Source organism: Rhipicephalus sanguineus, unplaced genomic scaffold (genome assembly GCF_013339695.2).
Source record: "Rhipicephalus sanguineus isolate Rsan-2018 unplaced genomic scaffold, BIME_Rsan_1.4 Seq3047, whole genome shotgun sequence".
NCBI lineage: Eukaryota > Metazoa > Arthropoda > Arachnida > Ixodida > Ixodidae > Rhipicephalus > Rhipicephalus sanguineus.
In genome coordinates this window covers 38,877-59,665 of record NW_023614979.1, presented here as the reverse complement: position 1 = coordinate 59,665, position 20,789 = coordinate 38,877, and the positions used below count along the sequence as shown (strand labels likewise).

The following is a 20,789-nucleotide window of genomic DNA, read 5'->3' as shown; positions in this document are numbered from 1 at the left end:
CATACAAAATTTCAGATGTTCTTATATATCGACGTCTACGGGACAGATTTGGAACTCCGGACTTGAAGGGAGCACACCCTTGTCTGCCACATCAGTTGGGCTTCCACAGAAGTTGAAAGAGGAGGAGAGGCTGAGGAAATGGCACCTTTGCCCATCACGTGTAAAGTGTTGTCAGCAACACTTTGGTTGCACCAAATCATGTACATAAATAGAATTCGGCCTCTACATTGCCTCATTCTTGATAAGACAACTATGAACACCACCCCGCTAGTGCTTCATCAACCTAGCGAAAAGAAACACTTTCATGTTGCTATCTCATAACAATATGCTTAGGAATCCTCTCTAACCTTTTTTTTTCTGCAATTGCGCTTTGAAGTATTCGAAAAGTATTCTAGAAATATTCGAGAAATATTCGAAAAGTATTCGACTCGATTCGCACTCACACTTCAATATTCGAATTCGCTTCGCACCCAAAATTTTGCTATTCGCACAGCTCTAGTTTTCTCCCATTTTTATAAATAGAAAAGTAAATGTGAAGAACTTTTTGGAGTCCAGAATTTAAGTAGGAATGTGGCAGGAAGAGGGAAAACGTCTTCTTTAAAGGCTGGGGAGAGGATACAGGTGGCGGTCAGTTTGGATTAGCACTTCGAAAGACTTGTGCAATAGGATGGGGTAACGAATGCAGAGAAGACTCATATCGGGCTATCTGCAATGAGTGCTTTGAGTGTTGGTGCAGCCTGTAAAGTGGCAAGAGGTCTAATGCTTGTAAACTAAAGCTTTGTAGTGGTTCGTGCGGTGGCACTGCCAGCTTACTGGAACATGAGATCGACGTTTGCAAAACTTTAAGGCAGGAAAAAGCATGGCCAGTTCATGAGGTGGTTAGATAAGGGCCTTCCGTTCATAATACTACCTGGGGTTTTACATGCCAAAACCATATGATTACAAGGCACGCCATAGTAGAGGGCTCGGGAAATTTCGACCATCTGGTGTTCTTTTTACGTGAAGTGACATCGCACAGCACATGGGCCTCTAGCATTTTGCCTCCATCGAAATGCGAACGCCACAGCAACTATTGAACCTGCGACTTTCGCGGTTAGCGCCGAGGATCGTAACCACTGTAACCGAGGCAGACTTTGGGTCATAGGAATGTGCCTCGTTGAGCTTATATTAGTACTAATAATAATAATTGTAGGGGTTTACGTCCCAAAACCACGATATGATTACGAGAGACTCCGTAGTGGAGGACTCCGGAAATTTCGACCACCTGAGGCTCTTTAACGTGCACCTAAATCTAAGCACATGGACCTACAGCTTTCACCTCCATCAAAATGCTGCCGCCGCAGCCGCATTCGATCCCGCGACCTGCAGGTCAGCAGTCCGAGCGCCATAACCACTAGACCACCGTGGCGGGTTTTATAGTTACTGACGCGAACACTATTGGATAGCAACATGAAGAAAAGAGGCCAATGTTCGGAAGAAACACAACGAGTTCGAAGCATTTATAAAAGAAATGCATTAAGTTTCCTTCATTTATTATGTTTCTGAACACAAGAGTGGTGAAGACATCAATGAGCAAGAGCCCCCATGGGATCCCAGGCGGGCAGCACCTTGGGGCTCCTTCGAGTTCGCAGCTATCACTTCTGCAGGCAGGTACTTCTTGTCCACAACCACTTCAAACACAAACTCCTTGAACCGGTCCCGGGTCATCGTGAAGAAACCTGAAGAAAGGTTCAACGAAAAATTCTTAAAACAAGAAACAAATGAGATAGAACAGGGTGTCCAAGGAGTTGTACTCACAAATTCTATACATTACACCCAGTACAATAACAAACTGAAGACATTACTTTTGACTACAGAGAGTGGAAAAAATAAATATTACCTTTCTCTCCGGTGTCATCGCCCCAGGAGTTTTCCACACGGAACTTCACTGGTTTACCATCAGCCTGATGTAAACAAAGAAAGAATAGAAAGAAGGTTGACCCTCAGTACAGCGTCAACTGACACTGAACACCACAGCTAGCTGCATACTGTTCCATGCTACCAAGTAATCATCGCATTTTTTTTTACTACTTATGTGCCGTGACAAGCACCAATAACTTGGCACACTGGAGGAGCTGAGCTATTGGCAGGCACCAAGCTGTCAAATGGTCTTTTAGTCATTCATTCATCTATGTATTCACAAGCAGGTGAAACAAAAAGGTTTAAGAAAAAAAATCTAGCCCTGGAGTTTTACGTCCCAAACTCGTGGTTTGATTATAAACATGCGATGTGGAGGACTCCAGATTAGATTGAACACCCAGGATTCTTACCATGAATCTAAATCTAAGGGCTCAGGTGGTCTTGCATTTCACCTCCATTAAAAAAGCAGCTGTCATGGCCAGGAATCAAAAGCATGTTCTCACGCTTAGCAATGGGACACCTTAGCTGCTAAGCTACTATGCCGGGTCCAGCAAAGTTCGTAAAGTAAAGTAGTACGTACTAAGCCAACCGAATTCGGTCAGATGTGCTACTTGAATAAATACTTAACATTAAACGCCACTGAAGCCCCATTATAACATGTGAAAATAAACAAATATCTCAGGTGATGAAGTACTGCTTTGACGCAGAGGTTCAAAACTGTGGCCAAGTCAGTGTGCCGAGTGTGCTGTGCTATTTGTACCCATACGTTCGTGCCAAGCCGGCACCAATATCGAGAAGGACACAGAAATATTGTGAAACCGGTCTTGCAAGGTCTGAAACAACTGGTTCATGAACTGGTTCATGCAGCTCAGGTAAATTGAAAAGACCTTAAAAGTTCACAGTTTTTTTTTACGACGGCATGTTGACAGTCATGGCCAATAGTAAACCATACAATGTACTCAAGCGACCACAGAATGCCCAAAAATCTGGGCTTGTTCACTCACATCAAGGGACACTCCAGTAAAGAGCATCGCATGGCCCATGCAGGATTCGCCATAGATGAGGCGGTCTGCTCTGGACATCCCTAACGTGAAGGTGGTCCCGAAAAGTGCTTCATAGTCAAAGCTGAAAGGAAGGAAAAGAAAAACGGCATTTGTGAACAAGAAACGAGACTGAACAGATAGTGGTTACACAGGAACATTTTCAGCATCCCTACAGAGTGAACACTTCTAATGCCACATTTATTCGCAATAAGAAGTCACTGAAAAGCAGGATTGCCAATGGTGGCTACTTTTCACCAAATTGGCGAATTTGAGAGGCCTGTCGCGACCTAAAATTATGAATGGCGACATGGCAAATTTTTGGCGATTTTCGGCTTAGGTCTCCACTGAGTTATGCATCTTAAGCTCAGTGTCTTCCCAACGAATGAGCGGCAACATTTTCTGTATGTTTCTTGGTTTTAGACCCACGAGTAGAATGTGCACATTACGCATCATTCGGTATGTCCGTCCTGTAACTCGTGTGTATTTCCTCAATTCATCTAGATGCAGTAGGTACTGGAACACCCCCCAGCGACATTCTAGCAAAATGTAAGTCAGCGGACTGCCTTGCAAACCACAAGGGGGCAGTGTTTGACTATAAGTTTATGGCTTTAAGTGCTTTAAACTTCTCTAAATTTTTGCTTCTGAAGGGGCTAGACGTGTTCAGACCATATGTTCTGCCAAAGCTCCACCTGTTCTGAATAGCTTAGCGACTTATTCACTGTTGCAGCACCCCCAATTCAGCGCGTAAAGACTGTTTTGGAATAGCGAAGAGAGGCAGATACGCGGCTATTCGTGCAATAAAAAATATTTATTGAGGCATTTTCCAATGTTCTCGGTGAGCGTGTGCAATGAAAACAATTGCTATATAACATTTTATACTGTCTACCTGATCATTATTAACACATCGGATTGACGCGTGTAGATAGAGGTGACTATAATAAAGTCTGTGGCATCCGGTATCATATTAGTTCACAATGAAAAGGTGCAAGACTGACTAATGATCGGTTCCTGTAAGAATTCTGTCGTGTTACCACCTTCAATAAATCTTTTAATCCTTTTAATTCATATAAGGGTACATAAAGCTGTCTACTAACACTGCTTTCACGGTTTTCGCCCAAGGTTTACCACACTTTTACCTTTGAAACGAGCGGACAGGGATGGAACGATATCATGAGCGTTTCATTCATTCACCCTTGCGCCACCACGCACATCTTGCGGCTATTCGGAGATGCAGCACCATGCAATCCCATGGCGAAGCGGGCGATACGACTGGCATTGAGAAACGTCAATATAATTTCAGGGTCTTGGATGGTACTGTATACTACGGGGTTATACGTGAGTGCAAATTTTTATTACTGGGTATGCCGCACATATTTAAAATGGCTACTTTTGGAAACTTTTTCCTCGTCATTTGGTGACATTTACTCGAAAGCCAGTGGCAACCCTGCTGAAAGGTGACGTAGCTTTGCACTTTAGAAATAAACAAACCCTCTTATACGGCTGTGAATACATTGGTTCTAGATTACTTAGTGTGTTTTCACTTTTTGGTGTTTCATCTGCAGCCCGTCACAATGCATTACGCGCAGGCTCTTGCCCGACTCGCACAAGCGTTTGCAACAACGAAAGCCAAGTGCGAGACGGGCAGACTTGCACATTTTGCTGACCGAACTTCTTGCATAGCTTTCACAGCATTGCATCTTAGCCTCCATCTTCTTCTGAACATCTGTCTGTTTGCAGTATTTATACTTGTACAAGTCCCTCACTTTTATTGATTTTACTTCAGAATGGTGGTAAGGTTAGGCGCTTATATGAATCGAACACGTGGCTTTTATACATATGCTAGAACCACAGCCATCACAAGAGATCTACAGAATGATGCAAACACTGGCTGTGCACACACACACACACACATCTAATATTCAACACCACTGCTGAACTTCCACTTGATTATTTCGTAATACCACATTTACCTGCACTTTTTTTCCAGGCTGGTTCGTTAGATGGTGCTCTTACACGAGTAAGACATATGACTGCTATGAAAACTGAGAAGTATGTCCAAAATAAATATGTACAAACGCCCTCCCATCAACCCCCGCCCCCCCACCACACACGCATTGAAGATTCAGCGACCACTGATGAAGTTCTTTGTCCCTATTCCTCCACTGCTTTACCAAGCCTTGATGTCATTTACATCATGACTGGAGCTAACAATACCATTAACATATTCTTAGGAGATGATCTGGATGTGTGCACCGGCGCAAGCAACCAAACGAAACTACGTCTTCTTTCTTCACATCTTTTAACTTTTAAAAGTGTGAGGTGCAGGTCCCAAAGTAGCTAAATACCGGATTTACACAATTGTAGGTCGACCCATTTTATCTTAAATTGAAATCCGAAGTTGGGGGGTCGACTTACAATCGAAACCGAAACTAGTTTCGGTTGAAAGGTCAACTTACAACCAAAACCGAAACAAACGAGAAATCAGGCACGCCGTGGCATGATCACGACATTGTGTTTACGTTCCGGCTCTACCTGAAACATATATCGTATTTTCTTGTGTATAACCCGCACCCTCAGCAACGTTTTGCGGAAAATTTTCTAAAATATGATTCCCGTGTATTGCCGCGAAGCTAGCTTTCCTGCAGGGCTTTGAAGCGCTGCCGCGAAGCCACCTTTGCACAACAAATTTTTTTTTTTTTTGCCGTACGATTTTAGGGGGTTCCACCTACATTAAAGTCGACTTACAATCGTGTAAATACGGTATATAACAAAACTTTTATCTTCCATCAGTAAAAATGTGGTGATGTATAAAGTGGAAAGTAAGTCGATCCGGCTAGCAGCATGATTTGCCTGTACTAACATGTTAAAGGGGTACTGACACAAAATTTTGCGGCCGAGATAGCCTGCTGGATCGATTCCCGTGTACATGCGTGTACCATCTGCAAAATATCGACAGCGAATAAAGCTTGGAAGGTATTTTATATGAATCTTGAAGTTTGCGAGCACGATCTAGCATTAGAGGCCGCACCTGGTGCATTGACACCCTCGGAGGTGACCCGAGGTGACCCCCCTAGTTCCCCTAAGTAATCGTTGCAGCCGGTACGAGTTATGATGACGTCGTAGCTGCCATTTCTGTTTTGACGCACTTCCCGACCAAGGAGGTTTTCCCGACGAATCGCTCCTCGCGAGCGGGTCAAGCCTGAAGTGATTCGCCACGTCAAAAATTCCTTCCATCCCCGCCGCAAGAAAATTGTCGCCATCAGATGACAATGAGCCCGACGACGACAGACCGTGCGGAAATGCGTCACTGTTCTGTGTGCTCACGTGACTGAGCCTTTCACTCGCTAGGTGGTGATAGTTGCACCCGGCAGCTTGTCGTTTTTGGAGCTGTCAAACCGAAACTGAGGCTGTGTCAGTAATGAGGAGCTTGTAATTAATTATATGTCGCGCGTTGCAGCAAACGATGTGCCGTGTTATGACTAACAGGCCCCCAGCAACGCATTGCAGAAAAAAAAGAAAATGCGGGGCACAAAATTTTGTCAGGATTCCTTTAATACTCCTTGCATACTTACTAGTCTGTGTCGAAAATTCCCCTCTTCAACTCGCATCTCTTGACAACTTCACAGCCAAACCACACGGGCTACAAAGAAATTGCACACAGAGGGAAAAAAAAAGTTCAGCCAAGATAATGATAAGCAAAGCGCTGAATAAACCTAGCACCTTTGAGAATGATTCGCACTTAGGATGGGAACGGAAAATATTGGAGGCAGCAGGGCTAAAGGGACGCAGAATGAGCATTGTCTTAAAAAATTAAATTAGTTTTTTAAAAGCGTTTCTCTTCACAAATTTCATCTGTTGAACGGTGCCTGTTGTGTGTCTTTTCTATCTGAGTGCTTCCATCATTTTCTGCACCGATTCAAGTAATGCAACCTTCAACACCGCCAATTCTACCTTTTCAAGAATAACACTGTTGAAATCACTATGCGACGTACCGACATGCCCCCTGTAGAAATCTGAGCAGGTTAGCAGAGTAGACGAAAAAGTGTCAATTTTTCATGTGGAGTACGCTCTCACAGGTAAAGTGAACCCTTGAAAGGCCATCATTTAGAAGTCATAAAATGCACCGTGGTTGATTCGCAACCAAGCCCCATTACTTTCCGGCATCCAGCCTCCAACCATAAACCAGGACAAGAATTTCCACATCCATTCATTGAAACACAAACGGAAGAGGTTGCAAGAAAATCATGGCGTTGTTTCCTTCCCCCACTCTAAGGCAGTCCCGGGCAAAGAATTGGCATCAAAGAATGCCAGCAAGAGTCATAACGATCTTTCACAACATGCCTATTGGCATGGTTTTTTTTACAGTAAAAGCCCGTTAATCACTCTCGTTAATTCGGAAAATGTTAATTCGACAGTATCTGGTCCCTGTAAATATGCATCACATGAGACCGGGCCCGTTATTTCGGACAGATTTGTGCAAATCGGAATTCGGCGACTTTCGGGCCGCTGGCGAGGCTCGAAAACGAAAAAACCATTCGGCAAAAGGTCAAACGCTGTCGCCAGACATCAATTATCGGCTTGGCTTGACTGGTTGAACGCCTTTTCTTCGTGTGAGCGTGTGGGCGTGTGGGATGGCGCGGTGTCATTTTTGTTGCTTTGTTCCCGTTGGTGTGCTGCATCGTTGAACGCCGTTTTTCGAGGAACGACTACGGCTCCTTTAGCTTGATCGTTGCTGGTGCTTTTTCACTTCTCGTGTGAACGCACTTCCGCCATGGCAACGCCGGCGAAGCGGCCCAAGTACGAGGCCAAGGACTTCACCACCAAAGTGATTTTGCGCTGAAAATGGCTTCCCGACAAGAAGTAGCTCCTGCGAAATGACGTCGGCAAACAATAACGTGAGTCTCCTAGAGTTAACCCATTGAAACGCCTGGCAGCATGCACTGTTTCAGGCACAGTGGCTTTGTTTACCTGACTCCAGTGCCGCAGTGGCAGTGTCCGCCAAACGGTGCCGCGACGGGCAGGATTTCGGAAGTGTTATGCCGTGGTGACACTCGACGATTAATCATTGATGCTGCCACGCAGCTCTCTGACTGATGAGCAAGCAAGGAAGTGATGCATGGCCATCCGAGAACGAAGAGCCTGAAGAGGAGCAGCCACACTTGAGCCACAGGCCCCCTCGTACTGTGAAGGAAGGCAGGCCCTCGTCGTCCAAAGATTTTGTTTTGGCCTCAGACACTGCGAGCTGCTGAGCACTTGAAGGGCTCAGAAAAATTGTGTCCGCCGAATTTAGCTCGAACAAGACGCATCCGCGATTACCTTGTAAAGTAAAGGTATGTTGAAAAAACTCTTGCATTTATTGTGTTTTATCGACCATTCGATAATTGACATTCGTTTAAGGGGAAATGGGCTTGAAAAGTGTGTTTTTAATAGTTGGGTGAACGGAATGAAATTTAAGCACTTATTCAGTTTTTTTGCAGATTCCATCTCTGAGTAAATTTTTAAAGCTGCATAGAACAGAAGATGCTAGTTCTACAACGTTTTCTAGCACAATCTTACGGGGATTTTTGCAACTTCTTTTCATCAAACACAAAAGCAAAGTTCCAAGATTGCCAGAAAGCTGGTCCCCAATGACTATTTATTTTCTTATAAGGTTCACCAGATATTCCAATAATCATAAAGGTATGGCAAAAATTTTTCACTCGTATTTGTGTTTATTTTGCATTTATGGAAACATCAAAGAATCGGCTAGACGAGCTCTCTGGCAGTCTTGCCACATATTTGTTTTTGTGTTTGACACAAGTTGCCAAAAAGTACCGTAAGAAATAGCTCTCAGAAATTGTGTAACGTTTGTTCTAATCAGATAATAAAACTCTTGAAGATGAATCTGAAGAAAAAACTGAATAGTATTAAACTACGTTAACCCCTAATAAATGGTGTTTATACATCCTTTTTTTACGACACAACAAGCACTTGTCCTCGCGTAATGCGCACTGCATTCCTTAAAGGAAAAATCAACTACAAACCTCGTTTGCCTTGACCGAGTCAACGATGGACTGCAGAAACACTTCTATGGCTTGGTTGTTGTAGACTGTCGGAATGCCTCCGACAACGTTGCCGAGGCAGTCCACCGTGTAGGTGTCACCGAAGGGGTTTGAGGGTCGAGTGTCATTCACCAGGCACACCTGCACAACGTTTAACAAAAACATAATTACTTAGAGAAAGGAATAAGCACTCTTGATAGGTGACCTTTCGGAGGGCTGGTTCAGATTCACGGCACAAGAACAGCACAGCTTTGCGTCAGACCAGAACAGTGGACAGCCCCAATGCACGTCTACTCTTTGTTGGTCCCTGTAAAGCTGCACTGCTATTCTGGCATCATAAGTTGTACTGCTCATTTTTCTAATAAAAGTCTCGCACATCTATCTTCACTTTGTTAATCCGCCTATCTCATTATAGCTAAGTAGTGAACATCTAGACGCACAAAGAAAAGCAGTTTGTTTGCGGTTCTGCATTCCTGCAAGTGTCAACAAGTGCACCGCTTTTACAATGGGCCCATCTTATCTTATGATCACACCCCAAAATGGACTTTTTTTCAGTACTAGCTTTATTAATATTAAATCTCAGTTTCTCTGCGGGCACTAACAGAATAACACTGATTAACAATAAGCTTTCCCAATTTCGTGGGTTGCAGTTGTTAGAGAAAAACACGGCAGATTATTTACGTTTGTCCGCTTTAAATGTTGCACTGAAGTTCTAGTAGTCAATTGGTTGCCATTGAGAGATATGCTCCCGTAATTGAGGCTTCTTCAATAGCTAACACGTCTTCATGAATGACAAACATGAAATTTTAGGGACAGTGACGTCTCACTATGAATAGTCTTAATATTTGCCTTTTCAGACTCCAAAAGCTTGTATCAGCAGGTTAGGGAAATGGTGCAAAAACCGGCACTACAATGTGACATAACACTACTACTCAGAAAAACAAAATTGGGCTAATTGGTAGGTATCCATGTTAAAGAGACAAGGCATGCAAACACAGACACAAGAGAGAAGTCAAGGCACCACAAACAGCATCTGTGGTGTCTTTACTTCTCTCTTGTGTTCGTGTTTGCGCGCCACATCTCTTTTTAACATGAACACCACTTCCGACGTTCATACTATCTGAATCTAATCACACAGCCAATGCACTGGTTTACGTGCCCTACTGTGGCAGTCTTTGAGATGCCCATTCTGGAAGTCTGTCGCTAAGAGCACTGAAGCCCGTCCATACGACAATCTGAATGCTGCCATGGCAGCTAACATAAACAGCTTGGTCAGCCATTTTGGCGGCAGAGACCACGTGGGAACACCAAGTCTTGACTGCACTCCCAGCACACCATGGTTCAGGTGTTGCGTGTGCTGAATCTGACACAGCTGCAATGTCTGTGAAAAAACGTCAACTCAACAACTCACAGTCGGCCGGACACTTTTCAGTACGGCAGTTTGATTCGACAGTCAGTCGCATTGCTGTCATTATTTCTCAACCCTCAATTTCACGATCCACTTCTGCCAAACTTGAATGCTTTTATGAGATGGAAAAGATTCTGAGACTAACTTAAGTAAGCATAGACCAGTGGGTGTGTTGTTCGCTAGGAGAGGCAGAGCGCCGTGATCGCACCTTGTCGTCAAAGTTGAAGACTGGTTTCACGTGCTTCTCATAAAACTCCAGCGGAGTGATGGGCCCCAGCCGGTTGTAGGCTTTGTTCTTGTCGTAGTACTCCCAGGTGAAAGTGGTTGGCGGTGTTCCAAGACAAATGGAAGCAATGCGGTAAACCTGCATGGTAAACAAGCACAAAGAAAAAAAAGGAAAGAATGAAATTAGCTGGTTCAGGCTAGTTGGTAACCAATACTACTAATTTTTAGTGCAAAATCTAGTACAAAGGAACGAACACTACAAGGCTGAAGTACAATAACTGATATATGTCACATAATACAACACCTTTTCAGTACTGGTAGAATTTTTTCTTCATGAAAAGAGAGGGAAGGCTCTCTAACATAATGTTGGAGACGTCAGTTCTTTCTGAGCAAAAGCAATGTATTTTGGCAATGCAGTAGTTTTGATTTGTTAGAATCACTATGATTTAGGTTTTGGAACCACCTAATCTTTTAATAACTGTTCAAATTTTAATACTGTCAGCTGTTGCTTGTGGTTATTTGTGGTTTTCATAAGTTTGTTATGCAGGTTAATAGTTCACGTTGCACATTATAGTTAATAGTGCATTGTGCTCTGAAGCTCATCCTCTATATGGTATGTCAGTCCTGCCCTAGTGGGTAAAGTGCGTAGCCTTAATTTACAGCTAGGCATACATACATAAGAAAGTTGTTGATTAAAATGTCTAACTGTATGAATGCACAAAAGATGTTTGCTGCACATACTTGAGCCACAAGATATCCATCGAAATTACAGTTCACATAGTAAACATGGAACTTACCATTTCCATCATTTGCTCTATGGTCGACTGGACATCTGCGTCAGAGCAGCCTTTTGCCAGCAGAGTGTACAAGTCTTTCGCAAATTCGCGCAACTGGAAATAAAAGCAAAAGGATATGTGTATTCCATGGTCAACTTAAGCAACCATCAATGCACACAACACAAGATCAAGAGAGAAAGCAAGATATACAGTATGGTACACTGTTAAAGAGAACACTCAGATGCGCACTTTTCATATTGTTGGCCCCCTAACTGCAAGTGGACATGGAAACGTAGTTCATGCACAGCACTGTTCTGTCAAAAGGAGTCAGAACTGTCAACCACCAGAAGTCTTGCACAAATCTAAGCCACAATGCTTTTGCAAGGGAGCGAAATACGGACATTTCCTATGCGCAAGTCTTCCTATAACAGTGGACCCTACTGTGCATGAGTGACCGATGTTTGCACAGTAACATTTCAATGTCACGTACTGCTTATCGTTAGCACGCCTTCGCTGCAATGAAAGAATGCAAACTAGGCCAACTTCCTGCTCTGAAGCGCAGTGGCCAGAGACAAGAGTTGGTAACAAAGAGGAGTTACGGAGCAGCGTGTTGCCTGGGGCTCCCAAGGATCAAGATAGAACAGTCAATTGTGAAAAGCAGTGCAACAGCTGACAACGGACTAAAAGAGGAAACAGAGACAAGCTTGCCTCTGTTCCCTCTTTTAATCCATCGTCCTTTGTTGCCGGATTTGTTTGGGAGTGGCAGCGCAAATACGAGGACAAAGAAACACAGCAGACGCTATGGGCGCCGACTGTTTGTTGCACTGTTTTTTCGCAATAAATTAGCATTCAGCCCAATCAACACATTGTTCCAGTATGATCAAGCCAAGTATGAGGGCACAACCTTGCTGGTGAGGATCTGATTGAAGCGGCGTGATGACTCAGAAGTGACGGACTCCTGGTAGCACTGCTTGGGCACGAGGCCGTGCTTGGACACTAGGTTGTGCACCATGTGCCACTGGCCGCCGTCTTCAAGGGGTTCGCGGAGGAGGAAGCTGAACAGACGGCCCTCAACGGTCTCTCCCCGCCGCCACATCTCGACCACGTTGTTGAGGAAGTAGTTGCTGCGCTCCACCTGCGGTGATATGAGAGAGTTCGTCACAAAAATGCGCAATGAGGTGAATGAAAGCTGGCAACCTTAAAGGGACACTAAAGTGAAACAATGAACCGATTTAGATTGAAAAACTGTACTCTTACAACTTTAGTGTAGTTAATTTGACTAGGTGAAAATTTCATTTTTAAATTTTTCGCCGAAATTTCCGTGTGTGATGTCACGGATGTCACAGTATTTTTCATATTTTGGCGACATTGGTTCAACAAAATTTCCTGATACTCGCGTGTTAAGTCTGTGGCCTCCCACAGAGGACAATTTAGTACTTCATTTTTACTGATTAGGAACTACCTAGGACCTAGTAGACGCCGTCAAAATCTATGACTTCACAACGTTTGTGCCGGAATTTCAAGGTTGCATCGCCAACCGCATATTCTTTTTGCACGTTTTCTTGCTTACCAAGTGTGTTCTCGCAGCAAGCTTGGCAAGTTTGGAATTGTGAAAGAGTAATTTACGAAGATGAGAAAAATCATTTTTCTCTTTAGTGTCCCTTTAACAAACTTTGAATAAAACTGACGATTCATGCTTGCACCTCAATTGACACATCTGGGGTGGCAACGATGGATCCCAACAAGATTTAAGCAGTGCGCAGAAAACGCCATAGCATTACCACCTTCAGTGACAACAGCTTGCGTGGCTTATGTATCATGCAAGGGATTCGCTCACTTGCAGATCAAATGCAGGAAGAGCAGTTTAAACCCTCAACATAGTATGTACAGTGTGGCATTATTAAAAAGAAAAAAAAATGGGAGAAGGGAAAGACTGCTGACCAAATTCTTCCTATGGGACTCGGACTGAGAAAAGAAGTTATTATTCTGGAAGAAGTACCATGCAAAATTGTATCACAACATTCTATACTCTGTTAAAGCCCACGAAAACATGTCAGCTCCGCACAGGGCCATCACTGTCCCCCAGCACAGCGAAATTGCATAAATGCTATCCAATAGCGCTGACCGACTTTCCTGAGGTCAAGCACTTTTCCAGTGTTGCAGATAGTTGACGGTCCCATACAGACACATTTGTGTCACCAGTTTTAGGTTGGAAGCTTGACATGCTGGTAAATTCGTCCGGGATTCTGATCACTGCTCAGCCAAACGTAACGTTTTAGGCAGCAACGACAAACCTTTAATGCTTAATATGCGTAGTATTTACATTAGCCAAGGAAAGGCACTTACTGCTTGAGCGGAAACCAGCTAGCACAACTGTCTTCCACAGGTAATGGGCAAGCGTGCCCGCCACAGTTCTGTGGGCAGGGCTTAGAGTTTCTGAGGGGTAGGTTGTAACCAAGTGTAGTGTAGTAGTACATTATTTAGCGTGCTTTGATGCCTGCCAGCATTTTTCACGCTGCTTAGAGGGCTTGGAACTTAATTTAACAAGACAGCAACACGAAAATGTTACGTCCATACTCCCAATTACATTGAGAAAGCAACATATGGATCTCACCTTGTCCCAGAAGAACAGGTACGCAGCGCTGAGTTCTAGCTCGTCCAACTGAAAGTGCCTCATGAGTGGAACCCGAATCGCATTCAGGCACGCAAACAGCCAGCATCGCCCTGTCACCTTCTGGTTTGAGGGTGGTCTCCCTTCGACATCAACCTATTCAAAAAGCATACGATGATCTGTGGAGGTCTCCAATGTAAGATATATACAATATATACACAGACAACGAAATTACCCATGGTGCCTACACAAACTACACTTACTTATACTCTGTTTCAAACATCAGGTGCAATGTTATGGAAGCTAACGAGACTTTTTGCAGTAGATGCATTCACACAAAGAATTAGTTCGATAATTTTACCACCCGTAGTGCGATTCCTTATCCTTTTGAGACCGAGCAATAAAAAAAGATGCTTTGTGCCTTAGAAATAAACAGTGTTATTTATATGGTTGACGATAGGTTATTCCGGATGGCTTAGTGTGTCTTTGTTATTGTATTGTAGCCTCCGCAATTAGTACTGGCAGCACACAGCCAAGCCAATCGCGGAGGCCATGTTTACGACGACGAAATCCAAGCGCGAGACACATTTTGCTGACCAAACTTCTTGCATAGCTTCCACAGAGTTGCACCCGATGTATGAAACGGAGTATAATTACATTCAGAGGTTTTATATGCGAAACAACGATGTGATTATGAGGCATGCTGTCGTGAAGGGGAAGGGGGGGAGAACCGGAATAATGTTTAACCCACAGGGTTTAATATGCACCTAAACCAAAGTACAGTAGTTGGGTGCCCATGCACTTCACTGCCACTGAAATCTGGACACCAGGGCCTTATTGTCAAAGAGCTCAAGCACAATGGTGAATTTTGCTACAGCTTTCAATGCTCCACCTTTAGACAAAACAGCCAATTTTTACTTGTGAAATGTGTTTTACTAAATCATTCCTTAAATGCGTTTCAACTCATCATGACAGTGTCTTGTGCATGAAGCAAGGTCGCAAGTTGTACAGGGACCTATTGTAAGTTATTTGAGGTAATTTCACTAATATTCATCTTGTTTTATCAGATTTCTTGCTTTCTTAAAAACAACCCAAGCTCCTGCTGATGGCAAGGATGATGAACTATCTAAAGTTACAAAATGGTAAACTATATATATTTCCTAGCCTTGGTGAGCTCAAGGAACTTGTGGTAAATAGATCTCACTGGCTTGCGTATACATACTCATAGTTTCACCAAGTGTTGCCAGCAACTCGGCGCTTCAGAACAGCGACCTAACAACACGTTTTGACGTTCTGAAAGACTACTTGTGCTGTCTCTTTAAGCCGACTTGCGTTTACCAACAAGTTCTATGCCCAGGGGCGGATACAAGATCTTCCCAAGGGCTGTTAGCTTACGAAAAGTGGTTAGCTTATGGAAGTCGCTCATGAGAGGACGTGATAGGTCCGGTTCTTGGGGGTATACATTAAAGATTTAATGGGGGAGGGGTCAGGACATCCAGACAAGCCTCCCTGGATTCACTCGCGTCTATGCCACCACTCCACTGTTCCTCTCACCCACATTCCCTTCACACATGGCACTTTATGCTACACAAGTGGCCAGGCAGCCGAGTGATGCAAAGGGAAAAGACTGCTGTGAGCACTAGGAAAGTGCAGTTTTCCACTTGCCTTGTGCGACACCACGTGATTCACTTGAGCCGTGCGTTTCTGGCACAGGTCCTTGAGGTCAACCTTGGTGCAGACATTTTGAGCAAGCCGGTTCTTAGGGTCCTTCTCAAATTCCTTTTGGAACTTTTCAAGCACTTCCCTATTCAAAGCTGCAAGGGTAACAGAAAAAGGGCTGCAATGAACAATCGATAGCCTTCACGCTCGCAACTACTTCAGCACTCGTGGCTAACAACATTCATGTTACAACCTAAGATTGGGATCTGATGTCCCTGTCCCATTCTGATAACACCAAGAAAAGCCAGCCTGCCTGAGACCTCTAAAGGATGCCATTTGGAATTTCACTTGGCATGGGTCCTAAATAGTTCCAGCACATGCCTAAGATGTTTTGGTGCCCTTAAAAGAAAATACACTAAACATTTCTAGAACACTCTCAAAGAAATTGCACAAACCACGGTCACAACTTGTCCACTAAAACACGATCCCCTTGTTATTAGCTTGTACTACTAGAGGATAAGCTGTTACGTCACTTTATTAAGAGACCACATGCTCCTGGCAAACAATACCTGAAGTACAAATGTTTTTTCTACTGTAAAGTATGACATGGCACCTAAGACGTATAAATCCTTTTTTATAGGCAGCATGCTACTAAGAGTAATGTATGGGGCAGCGCTAGAACGAATACAAGGACAAGAAAAGACAGGACATGCGCTGTCTTTTCTCGTCCTTGTATTCGTTCTAGCGCTGCCCCATACATTACACTATGAACCCTAACCAACTCGCCCACCTTTTCGATATTATGCTACAAGAGTCTAGTCTGTTTTCAAATTTATTGGAAAAGCACAGAAGAGCCTCACAGTTCTAAACATCGACGGCCTATGACAATCCACTGCAGTGTGCCACCATCAAGGCTCAATCTCTTGTGCGTTGACTTGCAGTCACAGATACTACGCCTGATGTTAACGTATCTCAAGGAAATAGACTTTTGTCAATGTTATCTGCTGCAACGTAACTCTTTTGTACGACTTTTTTCTCCATTCTCAACACAGACTATGCCCTCCACTGAACCACTCAACCTACACTGACCTTTGGTGTTAAGAAAAAATGATTACACCGGTATGAGTAAGCTACCCTTCCACGATGCCAAAAACACCACTTGGCAAGAAGATGCATGATAAGCAAGAAAAGGCGCAAAAGGAAAGATTGGCAGTGGCACCACATTGAAGTTCTCATACCAACACTTCGTGACGTCGTCGTTACTGATGGAATGATAAATGCGGTCTAGAAATATATTAATTGCCCTCAATATTATGTTTTGCCAGCATGCGCTGAGTATGGTTTATCGCTCTCAGAATGGCCGCAATAAACATAATAAATCTCTCCTTTTCAATGCAGGTGGCTTGTGCGTTTTTTTAGAAACGACGCTGTTTGGTTTCGATAAACTTCAGTGCACCTCGCACAGAGCCAAAACACATGACGCCCTCGAAAGCTTTCCACAAAGAAAGTAGAAAACATTTTGGCAAATGTGCTGAAGGATTGTTTGTCAGCACCTATGTAACAATAGAAAAATTTAAAGCCACAGTAATAGGAGTAAGGGTATGCTTACAAGAAACACAAGTCGACGAGTGGCGGCGACGTGAAAACGGACAGCCAGTTTGAAGTTCACAATTTATGCAAGACCAAATATATATAGCGAAGCTGCATTCAAATTAAGCTTGCAATGTAACAGGAACAGAATATTGAAAATGAAAAGAACAGTAGCTAAAACTCTTAGCAGTGTCTTAAAAATTGTGTCTTAACCTATGGACAATGAAGTGCTCATGGGTGTGAAATCATACCATATTCAATATATATATATAATATATATATATATATATATATATATAATATATATAATATAATATATAAACTGTCATTGCAATTATTTTACTTGGTTAGCATTGCGTAAATTTCTGCATCATGTGAGGCCCGTAACTTGCAATGAGAACGGAAATCGCGCTACACCTGGCGAAACTGGCGTAGGGAGGAATACTTTCACATCAGTCACACATCTGTGTACGTTTTACTCTTCTGTGTACGCGCTTTTGTATTACTTTTTTTTGTTTCGCAAGTGTGTTATTCGCGAAGTGTTCCAGCTGCGAGATCGAAGCGAGAAACTAGAAAGAAAGAAAAAGAATAGAGGAATTAAGTAACCAATGAGCTACAGTGCCCCGCATTTATTCAAGGCCCCGTTCTTGCGGTGCAAAGGAACAGTTGAACTAGTTCAAATGCGCGGTGCGCTTTAAAGCAGGACGATTATGCGAAATCACATAGCAAAAGTCCGAAAAAGCTTAAGACAAGAAAAGTTTGTAAAAGCACAGGAGATGCCAGCTCCAACGCGGGACTAGATTTCCGAGAGCTCTAAAAAAAAGTGAACTCTCAGTGTTCAACCCGCCGCGTAGCAATGGCAGGATGTTGCAACACGATTACAGACATAAGCGAGCAGCAGTAACGAAAAAGAATAGTTATCGCGCTTACCTAGTGCCATTACGGAAAAGCGCAAGATAGCAGCAGCAGCAGCAGCAGACCTCCGATGTAGGAAACTGAAGCAAAATAACTAAAGCGTTTTTCCCTTTACGAAGGAACGTCAGTCACAGTGAAGTTGCTAAGGAAGACTGATGAGATCGTCCGTGCACTTGTGCGAAGAAAGAGCGAATGGCGATAGCAGCAACCGCTGCCGAGTGCCGGAAATGTCGAATTGGGGTCCCAGCCGCGCGATACAGCACTGTGCTGATGCCGCCGCTATCCACAGCGCTCCCTATGCGCGGATAAAGTCTCTTTTTTCCCCCCACTTCACGGAAGCTCTCCAATGCTACCCTGCTACTACCGCGACTACCGCCTGCAATGACTCGGTTTGTACGGAGGCTCAAGATGCGAGTTGGAACGGATTAGTGCTACTTTACATTTGTTCAGTTTTCTAATTTCCAAGAGCGGAGCAGCGTTGCCAACGAGAAAACGATTTCTGCTGCCGTAGGCGAGAGGCAACGCGCTTGGCGCGGAATTCGTTTCATATGTTCTTTCGCGACATTCGCATCATGCAGTTCTGCAGCTTTTACTTGCTGGCGGGACAAGAAATACTACTGATATGCGTTGCTTCCGGAGATGGCCCGCTGTACTGGCTGTACGTGAACGTATTACTGCAGCCGCGTGAAATCGCTTAAACAGGATTGCCGCATTGTGCGAACATCCTGCGAAATTATTGGTTTTACATTTGGAGTTGATCAGTTTGGCTTGCTGGTTAAACACAGCGGCGCCCGGCAGGTATGACAACCGACGACAAATGGACAGCGTTCCATTTTTTCTACTTCGTATGCCTTTCTCCGTTCCTGTCGGTTTTCCGCGCTGATGCCACCCACTAAAATTAAGCTTTCGTTGATTGGAAAAAATTCGCCTCTCTCGGCTGCCACACTTAATCCAAGCAGTGCAAGGGTTTCAAGAATCAGGGGTGTCAGAGGGGAGGGGGCGAACTTTCTCCCCTTCTCCCCCTCCTCTTGTGCGCGGTACACGGTGCACGGCGCGCACGGTGGATACATATTTATGATCTGTATTTTGTACTAATAAATTGTCATTACTAAACGACATATACTGAACCCTTACTGGAAATACGTGGCGCAAGGTTGCAACTGAGAAGAAACAAGAAGAGAAAGAAAGAACGAATTTCAAGTACGATGCACCAACTATAACCCAACATAACGTACTGTTAAGACTGAACCCTCCTTAATTATTGGTGAATACTTTGATATATTCGACTACAACATGCCGAATGGTTTTCTCTGTCGCAGTGACGAGACGACGAAAACATTGCGGCTCTCGCGCGTCGAAATTGAGGAAAAGTAACTTAACTTATATTTTAAAGATTTCCTTTCAAACATCTCTTTCTTGGCTACTCCCCTGTGCGTGTGTCTACTCGACTCCGTTTAGTATAGGTACCGGCCATAATTAAGGATTATTTCTCATGAAACTGCTGATTGTTTAGCGAGATCGAAGTGGTCCGATTTTAGCACACTTTCCTTTATCTGCTTATGTCATGGCTGCTCGGCTTCGTAGCGTGTCATCATGGACATAGGGGGGGGGGGGGTGGGGTGCAAAGTCTGCTTAATACATTGACTTAATATGGAGGGGGGGGGGGGGGCGACGTACCTTCACCCCCCTGAAACCCTGTGCACGCCTATGATCATGGAAACATTTACAAACCGCACTGATCATATACACCGATACCATACCCTCGTTGTATAATCGCATCTATACCCAGACGTTTATGCAACACAATGCAAAGCTTGCTGGGTGGTTCGCGCCAACCTCGACCACATTATATGGGCATGTCCCACAGCGACACGCAACACAAACGCCAGAGCAGTGGGAGGCTATGCTGCTCAGCTCGTGCCCGGAGGACCAACTCGGCAGTCCTGCTGGCCGAAGACTCCGCCAAGACTCAAGGTCTGGCCACCGCCTGAGGAACGGACTAGTCTACACCGGCACCCCGCCTCCTTGACGCTAGCAAGGACACATAACAAAGTTTCGTCTCTCTCTATCTTTATCGAATATCGCCATTTGACAGTAGCGCAGCCAGAAATTTTTTTCGGGAAGTTCAGGGATACTTTACGTATGTTCATGCGTGCGACCTACCCTCCGCCCCTTCTCACCCCTGGCTACGCCAGCGCTGGCGGAGATCATTTTGTCATACACGAAACCAGAAGTGTCCATCACAAGGCCACGCGATCGTGTAACCAAGCTAAATATCTATACAACGCTAACCGAGGCTCACCTTCTAATCAGCTATCTTTACATTGTCGAGAGTGTAAGTGCACAGCAAAACTCGATGAATGTGCAGTTTTGTACCGGCAGAGGAATGAAGAGGCGCGTGTAATGATCGAGGCTTGACATATCGATAGCGTATGCCTGAGCCACCGTCGATTCACTTGCATAAAGAAGAAATCAAATGCCTTAACAGTTTCTTTCACGTAGACCCCCACGCGTGCCGAATGGATAGGTCGCCTATTAGCTGGGTATGCGCAGATAAGTTTTTGTGTGTTCTTTCTTTTCCGCCGCTGTGCGCCTTTTCAATTGTTAGTCGGCGTTTGTATA

At 44.1% G+C, this 20,789-nt stretch overlaps 1 protein-coding gene across 1 annotated transcript; it reads right to left on the bottom strand.

Moving 5' to 3' along the window:
* Positions 1 to 1,498: 1,498 nt before the first annotated feature.
* Positions 1,499 to 18,321, bottom strand: LOC119376983 (bleomycin hydrolase-like). The gene is given in 12 exon segments (XM_037646634.2): positions 1,499 to 1,613; positions 1,615 to 1,718; positions 1,880 to 1,943; positions 2,904 to 3,024; positions 6,515 to 6,582; positions 8,966 to 9,124; positions 10,600 to 10,755; positions 11,414 to 11,506; positions 12,297 to 12,527; positions 14,007 to 14,159; positions 15,669 to 15,817; positions 18,183 to 18,321. Coding segments are annotated over 12 exon segments (1,356 nt in total). The 5' UTR covers positions 18,193 to 18,321; the 3' UTR covers positions 1,499 to 1,565.
* Between the last annotated feature and the right edge of the window lie 2,468 nt (positions 18,322 to 20,789).